This window comes from Podarcis vaucheri (genome assembly GCF_965113315.1).
Source record: "Podarcis vaucheri genome assembly, chromosome: 5".
NCBI classification, from domain to species: Eukaryota; Metazoa; Chordata; class Lepidosauria; order Squamata; family Lacertidae; genus Podarcis; species Podarcis vaucheri.
In genome coordinates, this window is record NC_138763.1 from 43,976,169 (window position 1) to 43,998,579 (window position 22,411).

The 22,411-nt window shown below is 47.3% G+C and overlaps 1 protein-coding gene across 1 annotated transcript in view; it reads right to left on the reverse strand.

The window, feature by feature from the left end:
- Positions 1-11,965, reverse strand: part of R3HCC1L (R3H domain and coiled-coil containing 1 like) — a 36,550-nt gene extending 24,585 nt beyond the window's left edge. The window contains 2 exon segments of the mRNA XM_082224976.1: positions 11,703-11,811; positions 11,813-11,965. Of these exon segments, the coding sequence (XP_082081102.1) occupies positions 11,703-11,811; positions 11,813-11,923 (220 nt within the window). The 5' untranslated portion in view covers positions 11,924-11,965.
- Between the last annotated feature and the right edge of the window lie 10,446 nt (positions 11,966-22,411).

Below are 22,411 nucleotides of genomic sequence, written 5' to 3' on the forward strand. Positions count from 1 at the left end.
AAAGCCGCACAACCTGCACCTTGCTATGGTCTGAAGAGCCACAGCCGGTCGTGCCTCCCATTAAAACCCTACGGAAGTCAGAATTTGTTTTTTTTTTTTATAATCATATTTATTAAAATTTCCAATAATAACAGAATAGGAAAATAAGAAAGATAAAGGAAAGAAAGAAAAAGAGAAACTAACTTAGACCCTTCTTTTCATAACCTTCTTTCTGGGACTTCCTCCTTCCCCTCCCGATTGTATTCCCCTTTATCTAAGTTGGTTCCACAAGTTCTCATCCCCAATTAAACCTAATATATTATACTCATAAACCAATTTAAATTTACACCATCTTAGCATCACTCCTCGTCTTATAATAGAACAAAATTTTCCCCAAGATCCGCTCTCATTTCTTCCACGAGTTCCCCCTTTCTAAAAAAAAAAGAAAAAACAGAAACGTAAGATATCAAAGTTATAAAGAATATAAGATAGAAAGTATAGAGAAATTCAAAAAGTTGGTTACAAAGCCTTTGGATTCTAAGGTTCCCCCTCCCTTCCCCGGTTTTGATTCCCCATGTCCATTTGTCTGTATGTTGTCGGCCTGGAGATCTTAAGTCCACAGCCAAATTTATCTCAGTCCATCATGCTGTTTTCTTCGGATTTGATTGTCTTAATGATGTTTAACGTCGAAAATCCAATCTAATAGAGGCCTTTAATTTTCTTTAATCTTTTGTTGCTCCTCCCATTATTCTTTCCGTGTCGTATTCAGTCATCTACTCTTTTATTTCTTGGTTTCTCAGGTTTCTGTCTTGTTCAGCTGTCAAAACATTCTTGTTCCAAAATTTAACGTCTCTACAGAGGTTTGTTATTCAGGGACACAGACTTACGTCCAGTTCCTTTCTTGCTTCAATAGAAGATTCTATTGTGTTATAGTCACCTCTGTAGACAAAATAATATTTCCGTTCTGCAGCTTTCCCAGGAGATAAGACCTTTACACATCCCAGAGTAGTTTTCCACATACGACACTTGTAATGTCCCGAATCCCCTCTAGAGGGATTACAATAACTTTGTATCCTCTAATCCCAAAGGTCAATTTGTTGTTTCTTTTTCCCGACAGTTTATATCCATATTTATATCAAATTGTAACAAAATTAACCAGCAAAGAACTTGTAGCAAAGTCCTCTTTATAATTTCCAGTTTTGACAGCTCCTTTGACAGCTGTCAAAATCTCCATCTCTCTTCGCCAGGCTGTCCGAATCGCCCCGGTTCCCAGGGGGGGGGTTGCTTTTTCCTCACCCTCGACTCCTCTCCTCCAGCACAGTTCTTATAATTCACATCGTGGAGTTGGTAATTTTTATCATCAATAAGCTTCTGAATAGATCTTGGTTTCTCAGTCCTTGTTTTAGCATGTTTACAATCAGGGAGGGGACTGACTTCCTTTTTTGGATCCCCTCCCGCTCGTGCCAAATCCGGAAAAAATTTTCTTTTTTCCTCCTTTTAAACCCGGTTGCCCAATTACTCACGGGTTGTTGATCAATTGTCCGAATTTCCTTTGGAAGAAGCCAGCGCTCTCCGCCGAATGGCATGCGGCTGCGCCCGGCAGGGGAAGCGGAGGACTCAAAGCACCACGCTACTCCCCGGCGCCCGATCCGTAGCCTTTAAAAAGGCTCTTTCACAAGCCGGGAGAGCGATAACGGTGCCAGCCGAGTCACCATGTCCACGGGATCCGTTCCCGTGGTTTCTAAGGGTCCCCGCGTCGCCGGCGCGGTAGGACCCAGCCCCTGCCGAGCAGACTCCCTCCGGAGCTCGGAGGGAGTCCGCCATTCGGCGATGGCGCCAACCCGGAAGTCCGGAAGTCAGAATTTGTAGCCTTTTCAAGCACCTCTGGTTCTCCTTGTTGCACCCTCTTTAGGAACGTCTACCCTTTATGCGGCAAATACACCTATTAGACATACACTGATGGACATCTACACAGTGTGGACATCACATAAAATGTGGACATAGATTTGGGAGCCCTGCTCCAAGTTCCCAGACCCATCCTGATGGTATGGAACATTCATTTATTACATGGAAATACTAGCGTAACATCAATGTACACACAGCAGTTGTGCTTGTTGTGTCATGTGTGAAAGCAAGAGCATTTGTCAAGCTGCCCTTATCCAGGCAATCAAATGAAATCCAGCTCACAGGATGGCAAAGCTGTACAGCCCAGGTTACTCCATCTCTAAAATGATACTGTCGAGCTGAAAAAGGTACAGAGAAGGACAACTTCAGAGTAGAGACACAGAATCATAGACTTACAGAGTTGGAGGGGACCCCCGAGGGTCATGCTAAAAGGGGGTTCGGCCACCCTTTAAAATGCAAATGGTAGGGAGAAAGTGAATATTTCCTCCCTCTCTGACAACACAAGAACTCAGATCACACAATTAAAACTAATTAGCAGTAGATTCAGGACACACAAAAGGAAGCTCTTATTCACCCAACACATAATTAGCTGGAAATTGACTGCCACAAAGGACATAGTGATGACCACTGGCTTAGAGGGCTTCAAAAGGAGATTAGAGAAATTTCAGAGGAGTAGGAGGAAGTCAGTCAGCAGCTATTTTGCCAGGATTGCTAAATGGAATTTACAGCTTTAGAGGCAACATGCCCCTGAATCACTGCTACTTGGGGACCTTAAAGAATGGGGAAGAGCTGAGGCCTTGGCGCCTGGGCTTGCAGGTGGCCCAGAAGAAACTGGGTGGCCACACTTAGAAACAGCATGCTGGACTAGATGAACACTTGGCCTCATCAACATATATTTGAACTATGGGACTCACTCACACAGTGATAGCAACCTCCTGGTTGGAGGATTGAACAAATTCAGTGAGGATGTGGCTGTCAATGGCTACTAGCCTTGACAGGGAGGCTCTGTCTCCATGGCTGGAGGCAGTAATGCTTCTGAATTATGGACCAGGAGAGGAGAGTGCTCTTGCACTTGGTTCCTGCTTGCAGATTTCCCACAGGCATCTGGTTGCTCACTGTGAGAACGGGATGTTGGAGTAGATGGGCCATTCGCCTGGACCAGCAGGGCTTTTGAAAATTATTATTTCAAGCACCCTGCCCTGTGCTGCAGGAAGCCTCACTAGGCCATGGCTACCGCATCAGCCTCTGCAGAGATTTGTTTTGTTCTGTTTGTTTTTTAAGGGCAGGGAGAGAAACTGCAGCCCACAAATTCCATTCCTTTGGATCCTGTATCTCCCTCGCATCCGCAGTCTATTACACACTCCATCAGACGCCCCCCGCCACGCCTCGGCACCAACCCATTTCATGCTCAAGAGGGTCGAATCAGTGTCCCTTGGCGTGTCTCCTTTTCACACTACACCGAGCAACGTAACTTCCAACTTGCTGCACTAACTTCTGCGCTAAAGCCCTCCGTCCGCAACGAGGGGCAGGGCAGGAGCAGAAGAACCGCAGAAGCAACAAGGCAGCTCCCAGGCTGAGTCAGCCGTTGTGCCAAAACTGAAAGAATGGTGTTGGTTCTCAAGCAGGCAAAGGTACGCACCTCAGCTTACACTGAGGGAGGCTTTTACCGCTAACCACATGAGCGTTTTTCTTCTCATTTTAACCGTGTTTTCTTTTTAATCCATTCTCTATTATTATGTTTCTCTCTCTCTGCATCCCATCGCACGTGCGCTCCTCTCCTGAACCATTACATCTCTCTCAAAAGTATTCTGTGAACCCTCCACTCCTTCTTTCTCTCTCCAAACGCTCTTATCTAGCTCTCAGTTACCCCATTTTCCTGCAGCCTCCATGACTTTTACTCCGTTTTTCTCTCTGTACCTTAAATGCTCTTCATTTTCTGGATCACATCAAGTCTCTTAGCGTCCTCACCTCTTTCACTCCATGTTCTTTCCTATCATCACCCTATGGCCCTCTTCTCTGGCCTCTGTTCATTAACCAGTCATTTCCTCTTTTCTCACCCTACAAGACTTTCTGTGAGCCCATTCACCTGCCCTCCCCTTTCTTCCTCCACTGCCTTTCTTTGCTTCTGTTCTTCTGCTTGCAACATCTACTCTTCCCTTCTTGGAATTCACTGGCAACAGCACAGCTGGCTTCCACTCTGCCAGCAACAGGCACCTTGAGGCAGGCCAGGTGATATGCAAGCCGACTGGAAAAGCTGGTGCCAACTCCTTCACATGCCTCTGAACCTACAGAGAGGAGATGGAGTGTAGACAAAGCGACACTGAAAGCTCAGGTCCTAGTGGCCTTTTGGTGGGATTTCCTATGCAGCAGGGGAAAGGACCACCACCAAGGGGCATCTGGAATTCTCCCAGGTGGTCACAACTAAGCCGCCATCAGGCATCAGGTTGTGCGGGGCTGATCTAAGGAAAAACGTAAGACAAAAGACAAAGCCCGCTGAGCCTGCTGAGCAACAGGAGCCCAGAATGCCATAGTGACCCAAGCTTAGCAAAATAAATAAATATATATTTCAATCACCCAGCAACCGCAGCAGAGAAAACCCAAGCAGATGTGCCACATGAAAATGCACACGAACAGCCTTCTCTACAAGCCATCCTCAGAATATAATTCCATTGGCACGTCTCTCTTGGCAAAAAGCAAGTGATATCCTGTAAAAGGAACACAGCCAGGACGAGCGACTGGGACCTGAAGCCGCTGCTATTTGGAACAGAGAGCTCGTTTGTTTATCAGAAAAACAGGGGAAGCCTACTGTGTAATCAGGACACCCCTAGAGCAGAAATCCATCCACCACACCAGCTGCAGCACAGGCTGAAGTGGCACCCCAGCAGCTCCCAGCAGCCTATATTGTTTCCTGGCAGCAAACTGTATTTTTAGCCTTTGAGGTTTCCGATTCCACTCAATCCATAATTCCATCAATAGAATATTTAACCTTAGAGCCTTGATCACAGGAGAGAAACGGCAACCCCTTGGACCGGGCAGTGAACGGAAGGCAGTGCTAAATCTCCCTTGCCCCAGAGCACTGAGGAAGCAAAGCTCACGCCGGCTCCTTTACCAGCCCGAAGGGATTTGGCTGCTGCCCTCCCTGGGCTCAGCAGTGACCAGACCTCCATCTGCCCACCCGCCTCCTTCCTGCAAAGTGGGAGCGGCTCTTGATTGGTGCTTGGGGAACAGCAAAGTGCCCTTGAGGGACAGCACCAGGTGTCACTCAGCGCTCGCACATGCACAATGTCACTCTTTATGGCGTGCTGCAGAACGGGTGCTTCTTCCAAAATAATAACGCCAATAAAAGAGAGAGAAGTGCAAGGAGACTCCAAACAGCCCAAATTAGAAAACCCTTTGGACGCCGCCACTCATTTAGTCTCCAGGCACATGGCAAGAGTGCCTTCCCCTCCCCAGCAAGGAAACCTTGGCAAAGGAATGAGGAGGCTGTGCAGCATCTTTTCCTCCAAGTTCCTTACTAGAGGCCAGAGGTGCAATACAAGCTAAATATAATCAACACACACCAAAAAATCCCACCTACCTGCTCTCAGCAATAAATAAAGTAGCAGTGGGGCAACCCCCAATATCAGAGTCCCATTCCCCCACCCCAAGGACAGCCCACCTTTTATTTGCCTTCTCTTCCCTCCCCCTCCCCTTTTATGAAGATCACCCGCTTTGAGACCCCACAGCTAATTCTCTCCTGGCCTCCTCGCTGGCCCAAGTAGGACCAATTCAGCCAGCTAGCCCTGGGGATTATCTAATTGATTTTGATTTTTGAATTTTATTGTTATTCATGTTTTTATACAGTATTTTATGCTGTTTTTATAATTAAGTGTTTTAAAGTGTTTTAAATTTGTTGTTAGCCGCCCTGAGCCCGGTTTTTGAACCGGGAAGGGCGGGGTATAAATAAAAATTTCTTATTATTATTATTATTATTGTAGACCAGGGGAATGCCTATGAACAGCTAACAAAAGTCTAGCAGTTGAGACAATGGGCTGTGTGCATTATCGCAACTCCTAGCACTCAGATCTGCACTGCTGTACAGGAAAAAAGAAATGTTGGTTCTAGACAGGAATGAAGCTTCCTTACAAGCAGTATCCAAAAGTCTAATAAAACCCACAGCTGGCAACATTCAAAACTCAGCAGTCAGGAACCAGTTAATGCCATGGGGAGGGGTGGGTGGAATGGGAAGCATCCAATGAAAAATACAAAAAAAAAAGCAGGACAACCAATCTCAGGATGCTGAAGAATATTGCACTAGTCATTGATGCCCAATGTGCTTTGGCCAGAACACGCCTTCCTCAGGGGCTTTTATGCTTCCTTACAGGCAGCTCAAAAACCTCTGTTTTGAAATCCCTGCAAGGCAAAGCTGCCCTGCACCACTCCGACCATTCCTGCCCCTTCCCCAGTCTTCCTGGGCAGAGGCTGATGTATCTTCTGTGGTGGGGAGGGCTACAGCACTTGCAGGATCTTTCATCCAGTGGTCTGAGGGAAGGCTATAAATACCGTATCATTTACGCTTGCTGTTGGAGCAAGAGTGTAAAGCTTCCCATTCAGCAGCAAAAGACTGAGCTGACTGCCATCAGGAAGCAGCCTGCAAAGCAGAAGCGGAAAAACATTGCCTCGGGGCTCAGTCATGCTCCCTTGCACCTTAGGAACACTTGCAACACTTGTCATAAAGCCAGTAAGTAGCTCTGAATCCAGCCAGCTGGATGGCAGGAGATCCATATCCCACCCCTGCCCTGATTCTCAATCACCTTTTAGAGTCATACAATTTCACATCTATATTATTCCACATTCTTTTCTTTTATAACAGGAAAAAACCCTCTTGCCCTCCATACTTGATTCCCCAAAGAACTATAAAGACCCACACAAAGAACAGGGAATCAATTGCACTTCACGAGGCAATTCCAAACATGCAAAGACAAATCTCTTTAAAAATAATAAGACACAACAGAGGAAGCAGTTCATTTTCTGCCCGTTGCCCGTCTCCCGAGTTAAGCACTAACACCAGTCCGACATAAGAATGGGGTCTGGAGTCAATGGCATTCCTTTAAGGCTGCATGGAAAGGACAATGCAACAACGGAGAAAAGTGAATTAATGTCTGACCAAAAGAACTAAGGGAATTAGGCAGGATTGTACAGATATATCAAGGGCAGAGGCCCAGCCAGAGAGCACATCAATAAAAAGGGAGAGAGATGAAAATAACAAGGAGTCCAACAGGAATAAGATTATTTAAAAAGATGAGAGGAATGACCTTGTGGAAAAAATATCCAGCACATATACATCTAAAACCAGCACCTCCTGATAGCATGCATACCAGGCCAAATCAGGTTTAGCTAATGAGCTGACTGAACCCCAGATAAGCTATTGCTAATGGCAGGAGGGGGGGGCGGTCTAAGCAAGAGGCACTTTGCATTGCTGGTTCTTGCATTCCCCACCTAGCTGCTTTTTTTTTTATTGCCCTCTAAACGAAGCTTCTCCCTAAGCATGGCTGGGCTTCCGGCAGAGGAAAGGGACGTGCAATTTCTAAAATGTCTGCTTCCAAGCATAGCATCAATACAGGGTATAAAAAAGGGGGAGACGAAGAACGAATGACAGTGATGGGATCAGGGGCACCCAGGATTAAAAGAGCACAAGACCAACTCCGTCAGAATTGCCATAAAAAGATACTGAGTGGAGAAACAGCATTAAAATTCGATGCAACTGAACTTCAGGGAAAGTTTCCTCAATTTTTATTTCCCAAATGCCTGACAATTACATTTGCAGATGACACTAAAGGGGAATTTGCGGCAAAGAGCTGAGAGAACAAGGAAATAATTCAAAGGAAGTGAGGGAGGCTAGAAATAAGACGCGATTCAGCCGGGCAAGGCACAGCTTGCAGAGACGGGAAATGCAGACGCTGAGCAGGGACAGAAACCTGGAAAGAGACACAGGGTGAGAGCAAATTGGAGATGAGCTGACAATGATGAAAGAGCTGCTGCTATTTCAGGCTGCAGAAACATCACACCCCAGAGGAAGGGGGGATGACAGGCAAGATGCACCCACAATCAGGAAGATCAGCTTTGCCCAAAGGAACCTGGCAAAGTGGATGGAATTGGTGGGGTAGACCTGGCAGATTAAAAGAGCCAGAGGCCAAAGGAAGTGGCATTCTCAGTGGTGGGTAGGCCTTTGATCTCCCATGCGCAAGATGCCCCTCCATGAATCACTTAGGCAAGCTCCTCCTTTCCTTCAGTTCCATGCTCAGACAGCCATATTCAACACTCAGTATGTCCCTCTCCCACAAGAAGCAGCCGTTCTGTTGCGCAGGGTCCATATAGGCTCACCAAGACTGCAAAGCCCAAAGAGGGATGGAAATGGGCCTCAAGCCATCCCTAGTGGCAAGCTCTTGCAGGACAGCTGCCAGGCTTCACAGTGAGAGGCTGGCTGTACTGCCTGCCCTTCCTGACCCAGCCTTAGTACCCACACTCCTGAGAATAATTCATGCCCACTAAGCCAAAGGATGCCTGCTTGGCCCTCCCCACACCCATCCACTTGAAGCCCACACAGCAAACGTGAAGCCCACAATTCCTCAAACATGGGCTGCAGCTTCAACAGCTTCGCCCATTAGAAAACTGAGTTCACTGGTCAGAAGTTGGAATCCACAGAATTCTATTTTTGCAAAGGACAGTAGGTGCTGAGTCTCCTAGGCTGCAGAGGAAATCTTGAAAACATGGGAGGGAGACAGTTATCTAACTTGTTTGCTGCTCTCTTTGCAATTTCCCCCCAGTCACTTTGTGCTCCCCCAGAACCTCTATGCTTACATCTCACTCTCTTAATTGTGTGAATTTCTTCCCCCAAGTAGGAACTGAGTGTTTTAACAGGAGTGGAGAAACACAGTTGATTTGGTTTGGGACACATAACGGAAATAGGGTGTTCACAACTTTAAAATATGGAGTTCAGAGAGAGAGAGAGAAAATGAATTTGAGCCCAAAGGTTATAACATGATACATTAAATGCTTTTCAGAAAATAGATTCAACTAGGGGCCTTCAACCTTCTGTGGCCAGGGACACATTTGGAAATCTAAGAAACTGTAGTGGGCACCACAAAATGCCCATTTCACAAAAGAAGAACTGGGGATGCCCAGAGATATGCTCCTAAAACAAGTGGAATACCTACATGCATCCCAAAGAAAACAACACACTGGGGAGGAAAACAGGGAAACGCCCCCCAAATCACAAATGGCCAAAAAAGGCAGGTGCTCAGAAGGGTGTCTGAGGACACCATGATGCTCACAGCTGCCATATTGGGGATTCATTAATGTACTCAACAGAAGAGTCCTAAGTTGTTTTTTTATTTTGATTGTAATCTGAAATGGCAAATCACAGAAAAGCAGCACACAGCCAGGCATAGGTTACTGGCACCCACCTTAAATAACATAATTTATACAGTGCTCAGGCTTAGTAGTTGCTACATGTGCTTCCCTAATGAAAGAATCTGCAAAGTTCAAAAGCCTGGTCATGTACACACCAACTTGTCAGCAAAACCACGTTTATGCCCCTAACTAAATCCTGGCCTCTCCTTACTAAAGGACTACCCAACACTTCTCCCCATCTGAATTCCAGCACAAGCACTGTTCTTGCCAGAAAATGATCCACCACACAGCTGGTCACCAGCAGCCGCCTGTGAACAAGACAAGAGAGCTGAAAGCACCACAATGAAAAATGGCACTTATGGCATGCACTAGCAGGAGACAGTGAAAAACACAGCCTGGTGGCTGGGAGCGAAGGGATGTGTGTTTTATGAGGCATCGAGTGCCTGGGACTATGAGTGCGTCAGGAGTGGAGGGAGGTACGCCGCAGCTCTTCTGAGGGACACCATATAACTTCTCTCCTGCAGGGGCTCTGACAAACAGAATTTCTTTCTAATTCAATAAAGGCCCGGCGGTTACCATGGCTCATCCATTGTACCCAAAAGGGTTATAGCTGCTGCTCACATAATTTTCCCCTGTCCAAAATGCACAGGAAAAGGCCTCACCTGATAGGTGAGGGGCAGTGATGATCTTCCCAAAATGCAGCACCAGTTAAAAGGCAGGGAGAACACAAAGCACTGCCAGAACTCAGAGCAGGAGACCCACGTAAGGTAAGGAGAACAAAGTCTCTGAGACTGCTCCAGGCAAGAGGGTTCCTAGGATCAGGAGTCTGGACGTGTGGTGGGGGAAAATCTGGTACAAGGAGTTTCAAGGACAGTTCATTGTACCAGGGATGGGTAACCTGTGGGCCTCCAGTTATTGCTGGACTCCAGTTCCCCTCAACGACATACAGAACAACCAATGGTTAGGAATCATGGGAGTTGTAGTCTACCATATTGAGGGCCCCCACCACTGCCACTGCCTTAATCTAATCTAATCTATTCCAGGGCTAGTCATGGATACTTTCACATCCCACACAAAAGTAAGCCAGAAAATATAGACAGAGACAACTGAATATCATGCAGGGCAGTGGGGGATAACTGAAATTCTTTTATCACTCTTACACAAAGTAAATTTACCCAGATGCATATATTTGTACTGGCTTCTATTATCTTCCAGGAATCAGGCAGGTTGTGAACTAGAAGGCTTTAAGAAACTGAGCCAATGTATCTAAGGGGCTACTTCTTCTGCTATGCCTTGTTGCAAAATTAACTAAGATCTCTTAGTGGACAGTTGCTATTTGCCCACTAAAAAGGATGTTAAGATTTACATAAGCATCTTGAATCCTTTTACCACAGCTTTTAAATGCCTTTTCCATTGAGGCATGATACATAGGATTTCAGCCATAGAGTAGACTTGCTGCTGGTGGGGAAAATACAATGTTGATTGCTTTTGGGGGTGAGTAGGAGCACCATTTTTTTTTTTAATAAAAAGCAACAGAAACCTCGTGAATCTGGTGTGTGTTCCAGTACCAGAGAGAAGCACTCAGCATTTAAGCAACTATCAAGACTGCACCTATCTGGAATCACACCATCTTCCTGATTAAAAAAGCAATGAAAGGCAAATATGACTTTAAAAAGAGTTCTCTACAACGGCACAAACGTCAGGAAGAGTTGTGCTCCTCAGTGCCACTGATGTCACAGGTTTTATCCAACCGAAGCTCATCATAATTGCAAAACTATTTCACGAGATAACTCACAAGCTTCTATTAAGGAAAAAAAGATTTACCCAGTGACAAAGTGCGGCGGCATGCGCGATGGGGAAATGTAATAACCCCACAGGAGAAATGTGAACTTGAAGGAAGAGGCCCGGATCTCTTTGAACAACTGCCCTTGTGATGCGCAAACACGACGCCCGTCTGGAAAAGTTCTAACACAAGGCTGAATCTCCCTGGACAGCAACCACAGCACGACCCGGCCCCCACCTGAACCAACGGGGCAAGGTTTTCCAGTCAGCTTGGGGCTTCCAGGTAAAAATACAGCCCGCCTGTCCTATTGCTTTATATGGATAAAAGTGATCTTGGATATTACATGCAGAGACGAATCAACTATCTGAAGTTTAAGCCCCAGCCGCTTCCTTCGTGGAAATAAACTGCTCCCCACCTGTTGCTCGAGTGCAATAAGCTTCTGCGGGGAGGACGCAGTAATGCCCCCCGTCACATTATGGGATGGAGGAACACCGCGGAGTGGGGGGGAGGACCAAGAGCAAAAGGTGTCGATATTAGGGGAGTCCAGTCCTAAAGCGGGGAAAGGGCAGGAGGAGGAAGGCAAATAAGCTGCTTTTAGGACCCGATATAGGAAAGTTTGGGGGGTGGGGAAGAGACAAGTTACCGGGCGCACGGCAGGGTCGTGCTGGCTCTGTTGCTTCCGCCTTCGCCGCTTCCGCCCGCCCCCGTCTGGCCCCGCCCCTCCATGGAGAGGAATGCTGGGAAATGTAGTCCGGAGGGGGGATAGGAGTGCCTGCCCCGCAAGCGTCTTCTCATTCCATCGCGTTCTGTCTCTTTGCTATGGCGGATGCCGTTCACGGCGCCCACGAAACGACCCAGTGGCATTCGCGCAGTCGCCTCTCCGTGCTGCCATTGACTGCCGTGCTGGGGTGTAACGCGGCTGGCAAGAGGCGCCTTGTGACTGTCCGGAACCTATAAAGCATTCCCACACACCCGCTCCCCGTGAATAACACGTGCGTTTCTGCATTTGTTCACACGTACTCTTTGCAATCCCCGAGGAAGCAGAAGGCGCGCTTCCGGGTATAGATTTGAGGGAAACTTGGTGTGCCCTCAGCACCCAAAGACAATCAAGGTATTTGGGTCGTGTGAAAGGTCCCACATAGGTAAACCCTGAAGATGGACAACGGGGGAAAGCCTACCGCCTGCACTGTGGAACATATGTGTGGTTACTTAAGGAAAGGCACTTTGCATATGCTCAGAGTACTTTTTTATAATAATAAATCTATATGCTTTCCACAACTCCACTGCCTTGCAGGATATCTTTATGTGGAAATCTGGAGTGGAATCCCTAAAATGATTGGGTGGTATCTTGTAGGCCTCCTCCTGGCAATTCCTGCAGTCAAGCTGGTGCCCAATGTATTGCTCTGCTTTCCTTTGAGCCACATCAACAAGGCTGAGAGCAGGGACTTGTCATCTGGGCAGCCCAGGACCTCCATACATTGCCCAGACTTGCACCCGAGGGAGTTCACTTTGGTGCTACTAACACAGTGGTTTGACTTCGCCCCCGGAGGCACACTCCATTGTCTATTGAGACAGATATATGCCAACAATAGGCTTCTAAAAGCAGTAGCTTGGGGGATCATCACAAAAATAAATTCACCCCCCCAAAAAAGAAACTGCTATGAAGCTGTTGCAGCAAAAAGCAACACTCCTGTGGCATCTTAAAGACTGACAGGTTTATTGTGACATACAGTAAACATGTTATACTGTAAGATGCCACAAGTCTCTTTTTATATATATAAAGAGTCGGTAGGTCCCCATGGGCTCACTTTCACCTGCTACAGGTGACAGAATTGGAGTGAGGGCGGAGAACCTTCAACTCAATCAATAGGCCATAACTTCAGTAAAAACATATTTAGGATTATCGTGAAATTCTCTGTGATTTCTCTCTCAGAAATCTAAGTTGCGGGACAAAAGCCACACCTTCTGTGCCATTCCAATATTCTTCAGCAGTGTCTCTACTATGCACCCAGCCAGCTCCATTGGCAACTACTGCTGAATAAATCACACCAGTCTAGGCTACCTCACTGGTCTGTAAGGAGGGCTAATGCCACAAACCGGAACAGCTGCAGCAGTAGCATTTATTGTTCCAGAGTTAAGTCCTAGTAAGCCATGTCTCCATTCAACCAAAGTTCAAAATACAAGACTAATTTCAGCTGACAACTCCAGATACAACTACCCCCCCCAACACAGTTAAATCTTATTCTGACATTAGGCATGGGGCAGGGTCTTCTACAGCACCTGAGGACAGAAGGGTTGGGGCAGGGTGGGCCACATGCCCCACCTAGGTCTATAGGCTCCCTTTGTTTCAGTTGAGGTGACTCACTATTTCCTGGTAGAGCTGGCCATGGGTGAAAAGCCATCTAGGAGACCTACCTGAAACCTCCAACAATGGCCTTGCTTTGACTGTGACAAAATGTAGCGTCTAGACCATAGCTGTCAACTTTCAGATTTGAAAATAAGGGATCAGCAGCTTCACCTGTGCTGGGGACGGTCTACAGGATATCTAACAATCCGGGATAGCAGCAGGAAGCAGTGGGAAACGGCGCTGGAATAAGGGGATTTCCCGCAAAAAAAGGGAAGGTTGACAGCTATGGTCTAGACATGTTATTGCCTCACCAATATTGCCACAAAAGATATTGTGTTCCCTAGTCCATGTCAACGATTAGTACTGAGGGTCAATTAAATAAGCCAGTTGTAACTGGGATTCCATCACATCCATGGGCCTGGCACTGTCACAATAAATAAATAAGTTGTTTGCTGTAATTGAATGATATAGGGACTAGCTGCTTATCATATATGGGCCAGGAAGTAGTCCCCTCTGCAAAAGGGGGACTCATTAGCTTGAGTCTCCTTGAGCTATTTATCTTGTAGGCTCCCATCTGTGATGCATCTACAGCTGGTTTGTGGCACATTGTAAGCTGATTTTCTGGAGGCTGGTGGTTCTGCCTTGTACTGAAGCTTGTACTGGATAGCTTTTTTGATGTTTTATGATGTGACGGAGATCTAGGGCATAAAAGACTGACCCATGTGGAATGCTAAGTCCCCCAGGTATTCAGGCTAAAAGGAGACTACCTTTTTCTCCTGAACTTCTTTTCTCTCTGAACACTTCTGTTTGACGCTGCTTATCTGATTCTGGTGAGCATGTTCATGTGTAACTGAAGAATGGCAATGCCACATTGCAGTGTCACACAAGCACCAGCCGGCAGGATCTCTTGAGAACTGCCAAAGCTGGAAGGCTGATGCTGATAACAAGACACTGACAACACTGAAAATGCACATGTTTTGAGTAAAACTGGAGCCAACAGGGAGTGCGGCTGGGAAGCACACGTAGCCAAGATTTATGGGATTGTCAGGATCTAGCTCTGGGTTAAGACTCTGCGCAGAAGAGTTGCGTCTTTAACTTCCTTGGACCTTACCCGATTATTAGCTGAGAACCTCTGGGAGTTACAAATTACTGTGCTAAAGTCATCAGACCCATATTGTAGTTGGCTCACCCACAAATTGGTTTTTCTGGACCTTGGTAGAAGCATGCTGACATCTCCCAGTTGACATGCGCTTGGATCTACATGTTTCTTTTAGAGTCTAGAATATCTAGAGTCTCCCTTTCCTGGAGTTTTCAGCCATGCTAGGATTTTCCCCTGGTACCATAACACCTGGCTCCCTCTGAATCCACAAGATACAGTAGTTTTGTTCCTATAATTTCTACCTTTTTTGTTCTATTATTTCTTCTTCTGTAACGTCGCTGGGCAAGTATACCTCGTGTGGACGAGAGATGTCCTACTGCTCCACAATCCTTTGTATCTTAATCATATAACTTCTCTTATCAAACTCTGTTCCTCCCTCTACTGTCTCATATCCCGATGCTGGACCAGCCTCCCCATTTTGAACAAGGATTTTCCCTTTTCCCATTCCTCATCTTGAACACCATCTTCACCCTGACTTCCAAGGTTCAACAAAACCAGGGAACTGCCAGCTAATTGTACACACCTGGTGAAATGCAGTGTGCCACTTTTTATGGCCCAGGTCAACCAGTCAAGCCATACCTTAGGCCAGCGAACAAGGAGGGCATTGGTGTCGCTCCTGCACCACTGCCGTCTCTACAACCTTCCATTCCTTTGCCATGCAGACTCCCCAGGATTCCAGTTCTGATACTGTAATAACCTCCCTCTCTGTGACAGTGTTTATACATATAAGGTCCCAGGTTCCATTTCTCACTGTCGTCTCCAGTTAAAGCCAATCATTAGAAGAGTCTGAAGGAAGACTTTCCTGTCTGAGACCCTGTCTGGTGAACTGTGTAGGTTGGTCTGGGCCCTTTGGAAGCACCATTGATCTAACAGTATCCTAATTCAGTCTTGTGTGATCACCTTTGGGTTTCTGCCTCAGCGTCAGAGACCAGCCCTGGCCTATGTCTCTATGATTGAATTTCTGCCAGGCAGGGTGTCCCTACTCCTTTCGGGAAAGGAGGTAGATGGGCTGACATCTTCATCACACAAGGAGGAGGCTGTGGAAGTGCCATTAAATCATGATTCATTAACTCCCACTTCCTGGCATGCCATGGCTCAATTCTGAGGGACTCTACCTCAGCTTCCGGGGTCAATGCCTACCATGACAGGGCATTTTCCCACACAGAGGCAAGGGTGCTAACAGGATTTTCTGGGCCCTGGACACTGCCAAGGGGCCAGGTGTGGGGCCTTGCTTACAGTGGACTTCGTGCACCCAGTGTCCTCTGTACCCACCTATCAGCAGCCCTGTCTTCAATGCCAGAAGAACTAGAAGGACTAAACAAAGTGTCTACGGAAGAAGGACATACACGGAATGTCTTTTGAAATCTGGACTCTTCTCACCCCCAGCTCCCCTCAGAGTCTGTATAGGCCTTTTGGGTCTGTGTTTCCTCACCTCTTCACTTCCTACAACTTCAGTGCCCATGGGAAACTGCAAATCACTTGAACTCTCCTAGAAATGTAAAGTAGGGATGTTGATATTCCAGTGTATTTATTTATTGAATAAATAAATGTATGGATAAAAAGTATAGCTTTAAAAGGTCTTTCTTTTGATATTTTTTGAATTGGACTCAGAAGTATACAGACATTTTCATTTCTTTTCCAGTGTGTATTTGTTCCTTATTTGCTTACCTCCACCCTCAGAGAACTACTGCTCTGGTTTTCCGTAAGTAAGACTTGGTATGTTCTGTAGTAAAGAGGTGAGGAACTGTGGTGAACTGGTCAGCTCTGGTGGTCATCTTCACAGAGGTAGTGGTGCTAGCCTCCTTTGCATCATGCCCTTTGGAGCATCCTGGGTTTGGGATGAGCATCACTGGCATTCCTTAGGGAGGAATGGACAGGTGGAGGATGGCAAATGCCTGAGAGAAACTTGCATGTATCTCACATTGCCTGGGGCTCAGAATCCTGCATAGAGGAAGGGTCAGTAGTGGATCATTCCTGTCTGTTTGGAGAAGGGCTGTAGCTCAGCAATAGAGCATCTTTGAATGCAGAATTCCCCAGCTTCAGTCCCTGGCATCTCCAGTTAGAACTGGGAATGTCCCCTGCCTGAAACCTTGGAGAGCCTCTGCCAGTCAATGTAGATAACACTGGGCTAGATGAATTAATAGCTTCCTACTTTTCTTGCAGTGGGGATCATCTGAACTCTTAAGTGCTGAAGAGCTGTGTGATTACTAGCATCACATATGCAAATCCAGGGAGGGCATAAAAGCCCTCAGAGCAGCCCTGTTTTCTTACTGATGGAACAGATTCAAGGTGGGCATCTACATCACCCAGATTCCCATTCGCATAGGCTGTCATGCTGGAAGAGAACTACTGCATCTGTATGCTAGGCAAGGGGCAGGCTGGGTTTTTATTTCATTTTGCAGCGTAAGTTAATCTTGTTTCTCCCTTATCCTATCCAATTATCTCTTCTATCACCAATAAACAAATTTTAATTTAGCATAATTGGACACGAGTGTGGTATGATTGAGGGCTGGGGTATAGATTTGAAATAATCAACTTGGGAGGGTTTTGTCTCTTCAGAGGCAGCCTGCAGTCCAGTGTCAGGAGTCCCATGGAGGTGTCATGGAAGGGGGTGGTCAGACCCTGAAGAGGAGTGGGGGGAGCTTGGGGAATTAGATCCGGAGGACCCTAGGAAGGGTCCTAGGAGGGTTGGGTTGCAGATTCCAACAAGATGTTTGATTCTAGGGAGGCTCTTCATGGGTTAGGGGGGGTCATCCACCCTCCAGAGGAGACTCAGGCATGCTCTCAGAAGTGCTTCCCATTGCCTCACCTCCAGACATGCAATCCTCAGCTTCTCCAGCCAAAGTGCTGCCTCTAGTGACTTCTCCTGATACACAGGAGCTTCTCACTTCCAGGGAAGCAACTGGGAGTAGATCTGATGCTGAGCCAGCTCCCACCACATCTCCATTGCCTAAGATGTGGAGACACGAGTGCTGTCACGCACAAACCATACAAAGGCGGGTTTGGGTTGCTTTTTTTTTTTAAAGAAACATTCACAAATAGATGTGGAAATGAGCAAACTGCACTTAAGGTTGGAAACATGAGCGACTCAGATCAAAAGGTTCGTCCACCTTACTTGTAAACTACCACCATAGTTTTGGCTTAGCACCGTATCCATTGTAGGCTCATTTAAAGAGCTTAGATGTTGTTGTTTTTTTGGCTAAGAGACCCCCTACCACCATCACAGGACTACAAGGCTTGTGGCGGATTTTCTCTTCAGCACAGTTTGTCTGCTTGGACTAAGGGTGCAGTTAGATCATTTCAGACTCTGGGTTTGTTGAGTCTTCTGTAGATGGTAATGTTGTTTGCTTGACTTCCTTTGAAATGGGAAGGCAGCCAGGCTTCCTGCGTTTCTGGGCCCTCCTTCATATTCTGCTGAGTGGGGTCCTAGACCTCAGTCCCAAAGTCCTGTCCTGAGTACACCACTGGTTTTGACCACCTCAGTGAGAAGGTGCTGACAAGACTAGATCAGAGCTAGTCTTTTGGTGGGGGGGGGGAGAGAAAGAGAAGGAGAGATTGTAATTGTTGTGATGAAAGACATATGCCCACGGTTACATGGTGATGTCCTTGAAGCCAGAACAAACAAGCTCCACATCTGCTTACGGGGAGCAGGCAGCAACCAAGATTCCTGTCTTGCTTAAAAACAATAACCTTAGAACAGGGAGTGTACGGAAGAACCCTGGTGACATGCCTTCAATGCGTATTCCACACCTTTGACATTTCCCCCAACATGGTCATGGTAAAAGCCGTATGCAAAACATTTGCTTTACAATTGATGAGGAAAAATACACACTTCGTTATACGTGCTTGGAAGCAGCAGCAACAACTAGAACATCTCCCTCCATAATTGGTGAGCAGAGGGCCACACCTAGTACCAGTTGCTCCCCACCTATGGAACAAACACGCCCCAAAAAAGCAGCTCTGCATTTATCAGAGCAGAATAAAGATAGGTTTGCCATCTTAATCTGTTTTAATGGGTTTGCTTTGAAGTAGCATGGGGTGGTGAGGGGGGGCACTGTTCTGTCTTTATTCAACCTTACCAATATGCCTGGGTGTTTCTTTTCCCCCCAAATGCGCATATGTTTAAGTAAATTAAAACATACAGTTGAGCAATGACTTTGTTCCCCTGCAAAACGTAGCAGTGCTCATTAGGACAGCTGTGCCAGCTGTTGTGTCTCTGGGGGCCCCTGCTGTGGCCAATTTGAAGAGGTTGGGGGACAGGAGGAAGAACGTGCAGGATTCACTCCCTTACTGGATCACTCCCAAGTCGAGGGACCTGAGTCTAGGGAGCCGGAGATGTTTGTGTATTAGGTCCCCCCCCCCTTTGCAGGCAGTAAAGTTAATTATTATTTGATTAATCTGTCTCTCGGGTAATGAAAGAGCAGTTATCGCAGCCTTGAGCACACAGCACCCTCCACCTGCTCAAGATTTCCCTGCAGCCACGCCTTGTCTCTTCACCTCGCTCACCCCAACCCCCCAGGACTCTAACCAAGCCCCAGATCTGGTGTACGGTGCAAGCAGGGGTATTGCTTCTGAGCAAATTCCCCTTGAATGAGATCCTATGTTGGGGGGCCCATAAAAGTTAGCTTGGCAGCCATGGACAAATTGTGAGGGAGGGGGAGAGTGGGAGGCGGCATCCAAACCAGCAGCATGAATTCATTCCAGGAGGGACAGGTCGCTCTGGAGCAAAGGATTAGGTAATGCAACAAAGACGGTGCCATTATGATCCATTCAGAGGCTTCTACTGAGTTGCCAGCCTGGCATCATCATTAGAGAATACACAGAATGCCTGCGGTGGGGGGAACTCCCTGCCACACACTCTGCAGCACAGACACCAGGTGCCCTGTTGTGCATTCCGGCAGCAGCTAGCACAGGTGATCCTGGCCTGCGTGCTGTTTTGTGCTGTGTTTAATTTACTAAGCAGGGAAGTTTTACTGATGGAGGTGATAAGCTTCCATTTCTCTAGCAGAGAGAGGATGTAATAACGGCGATAACTCCTGCCCTTCGCTCCTGGGATATGAATGCCTCTTCAGCTCTTAATAATTCAACCTTGCATTTGCACATGTACGTCAGGGCACAGACACGCATGCATATACACACAAACATACACTCCTTTCATCCACCCATGGTAGTTTCAAATTCCAGCTCCAAATTCAACCCTCTTCTTGGTTCTTCTCATTACCGATCAAAGGAGTTTTGAATTATTTGGGGCTGACACTGCCAGCACCAGTTCCTTTGGAGGCTTCACTGAAGATGTTCCCGAATCCCATGGGGTACACAACTATCGTTCCCTCTACCTGTCTCTATCCCACCTCGCTCTTTGCCAGAATGATACCTGGATTCAGATACAGAACACTCAACATAGGGGGTGATCTGGTCTCCCTTTGTAGAATCACAGAACTGGAAGGGACCACGAGGGTCAACTAGTCCAACCCCCTGCAACTCAGAAGTCTTTCACCCGACATAGTGCTCGAACCCATGACCTTGAGATTAAGAGTCTCATGCTCTACTGACTGAGCTATCCAGCTTGCATGCATGCCCTGCTTGTGGACTCTTCCCACAGGCATCGTACATGGAGGAGAGGGCTATCAAAGGCTACTCAACAAGATGGCTACACTCTGCCTCCACAGTTGGAGGCCATAACGCTTCTGAATACCAATTGCTGGAAACCACATGAGGGGAGAGTGCTCTTGTGTTTCAGTTCTGCTTGCCAGTTTCCCAGAGTCACCTGGCTCACCTCTGTGATATACCAGGATGCTCGGTGAGATGGGCCTTTGGCCTCACCTAGTAGGACTCTTTGTGTGTTCTTAACCTGTCGGTTGGAGTCACTGGGAACTGGGATAAAGTTGGCACAAGGCTCATGGAGCCAACACAATACCTTTGTAAGCCGCAGGAACCCCTAGCACCAGGCCCCAGGCGGCAGCAGTTAGGGTGGGTGTATATGGCATAACTGCTAAGCTGGGTTTCAACAGCCCAGGATCCTCACTTGGGCAGTAGCCAGAATTGCAAAGTCCCCAGCTCCCTGCTATTGGAGCTCAGGGACATCTTGCATCCAAAATACCCACGCGCACACACTTTCCTGGGCATTATTTAGGACAGCACGGCGCAAATAGTGGAAATAACAACAGGTGATGCTTCGTACAAAAACAGCTGCGCCGAGGAGAATTGCAAACCTCGAGATCTCCATTCTCCTTGTATGGTGCTTCAATTATTCAACATTTAAAATGGGAGCCGCTGCCAAATGAATATCCCGCGACTTGTCACAACACATGAAACCCTGGCACAGCGTGAGGCGTGCAGCACCTGACACCTCCAGCTCCCCTGGCACTGCCAAACAAATACGGCTGGTGCCTTTGTTGCACTTGCTGTGGAGGGAACCCTGCTGTTGCTGGGATTGATTTTCCCATTACCTTTTAATGTCGCATATTAAAGCCATATGGATTCACTCCGTTACTCCTCTGCTTTATTAGCTTCCGGCAGGGCTGAACTGGCATTGCTGCGACTTTCCAGGGCTGCGTGTAGGCAAGGGTGCTGTGGGGGAGGGGGGCGAACACAGGGCTGGAGGGACAGTGAAGGGACCGGGGCTAGTGCCAGACAGGTCCAGAACCCGTGCAAGGCAGGCAGCGCTCTCCTGGGCAGATAGACTTAGGTAGCGGGACCAACAGATTGAAACTTAGGGACAAACCAAAAAAGACGTGAGGGGGGATTCTGCTTAATTTATTTACCCCTTACCCCAAAATGAATGGGGAGCACAGGTACCAGTTCCTGGGGTCTGAGGCAGTTTCAGTCCCCCCCAATGTTTTTCTTGAGGGGCTGAACCCCCTCAATGTTCAGAGGTTGTGTGGCTCCGTCCCCTGGTGGGCAGTACTGATGGAGAAACTCATTCATCTACCTCACCCCTGCTTTTATCCTAAAACCATCTCTCTCTCTCTCTCTCTCTCTCTCTCTCTCTCTCTCTCTCTCTTTCTCTTTCTCTTTCTCTGTACACACTATACAGTGCCTTTAAATAACATTTCCCTCCTCAAAGAATTATGGGCACTGTAGTTTTCCCCTCACAGTTACACTTCCCACCAACACTTAACAAACTACAGTGCCCAAAATGTGCTTTGAATGTGCTTTAAAGCTATAGCCCCTCCCATCTCTCTGTCAAAAATCCATTCATGACAGGAATTCAGTGGTGCATTGGTAAATTTTGAAGTTGCAGTTCCCATAGAAACACAGGAAGCCAGCTTAGGCCAAGTCAGACTATTGGTCCATTTAACTCAGTATTGTCTACACTGACTGGCAGCAGCTCCCCAGAGTATCAGGCAGGGGACAGTCCCAGCCCTACCTGGAGTGATTGAACTTGGGGCCTTCTGCACACCAAGCAGATGCTCTATCACCAAGCTATGGCCTTTCCCTAAACATCCATGCCCTCAAGTAGATGCCATAGCCACAGTAGTGTAGCATGCGGGGGTGGGTGTCACGGGGCAGTTGCCACCAGTGCAAAATGTCAACATGCAGTGTCACCTCAATACAGTTGGGCGCTTCTGTTGCTGGGCTGCACTGAAAACAGCTTCTCCATGAGAATCCGGAAGTGATCTCTCTAGATGATGGAATGACTCTTATCTCTGCAGCTGTGATCTCCTGGGTGAGGCAGACACTGCTAGGCAGTTGAATGCACAGGTGTACTCCGTCCATTTCCTTTGCACCCACCCACCTCCTCCATGCAGCCCCGGGCACTGATAACCCACGCTATGCCACTGCTTAGCCAAGGAGAGTCAGAAACTGTTCTGATCCATTATGCAACCCCTTCCCAAGAACAGCA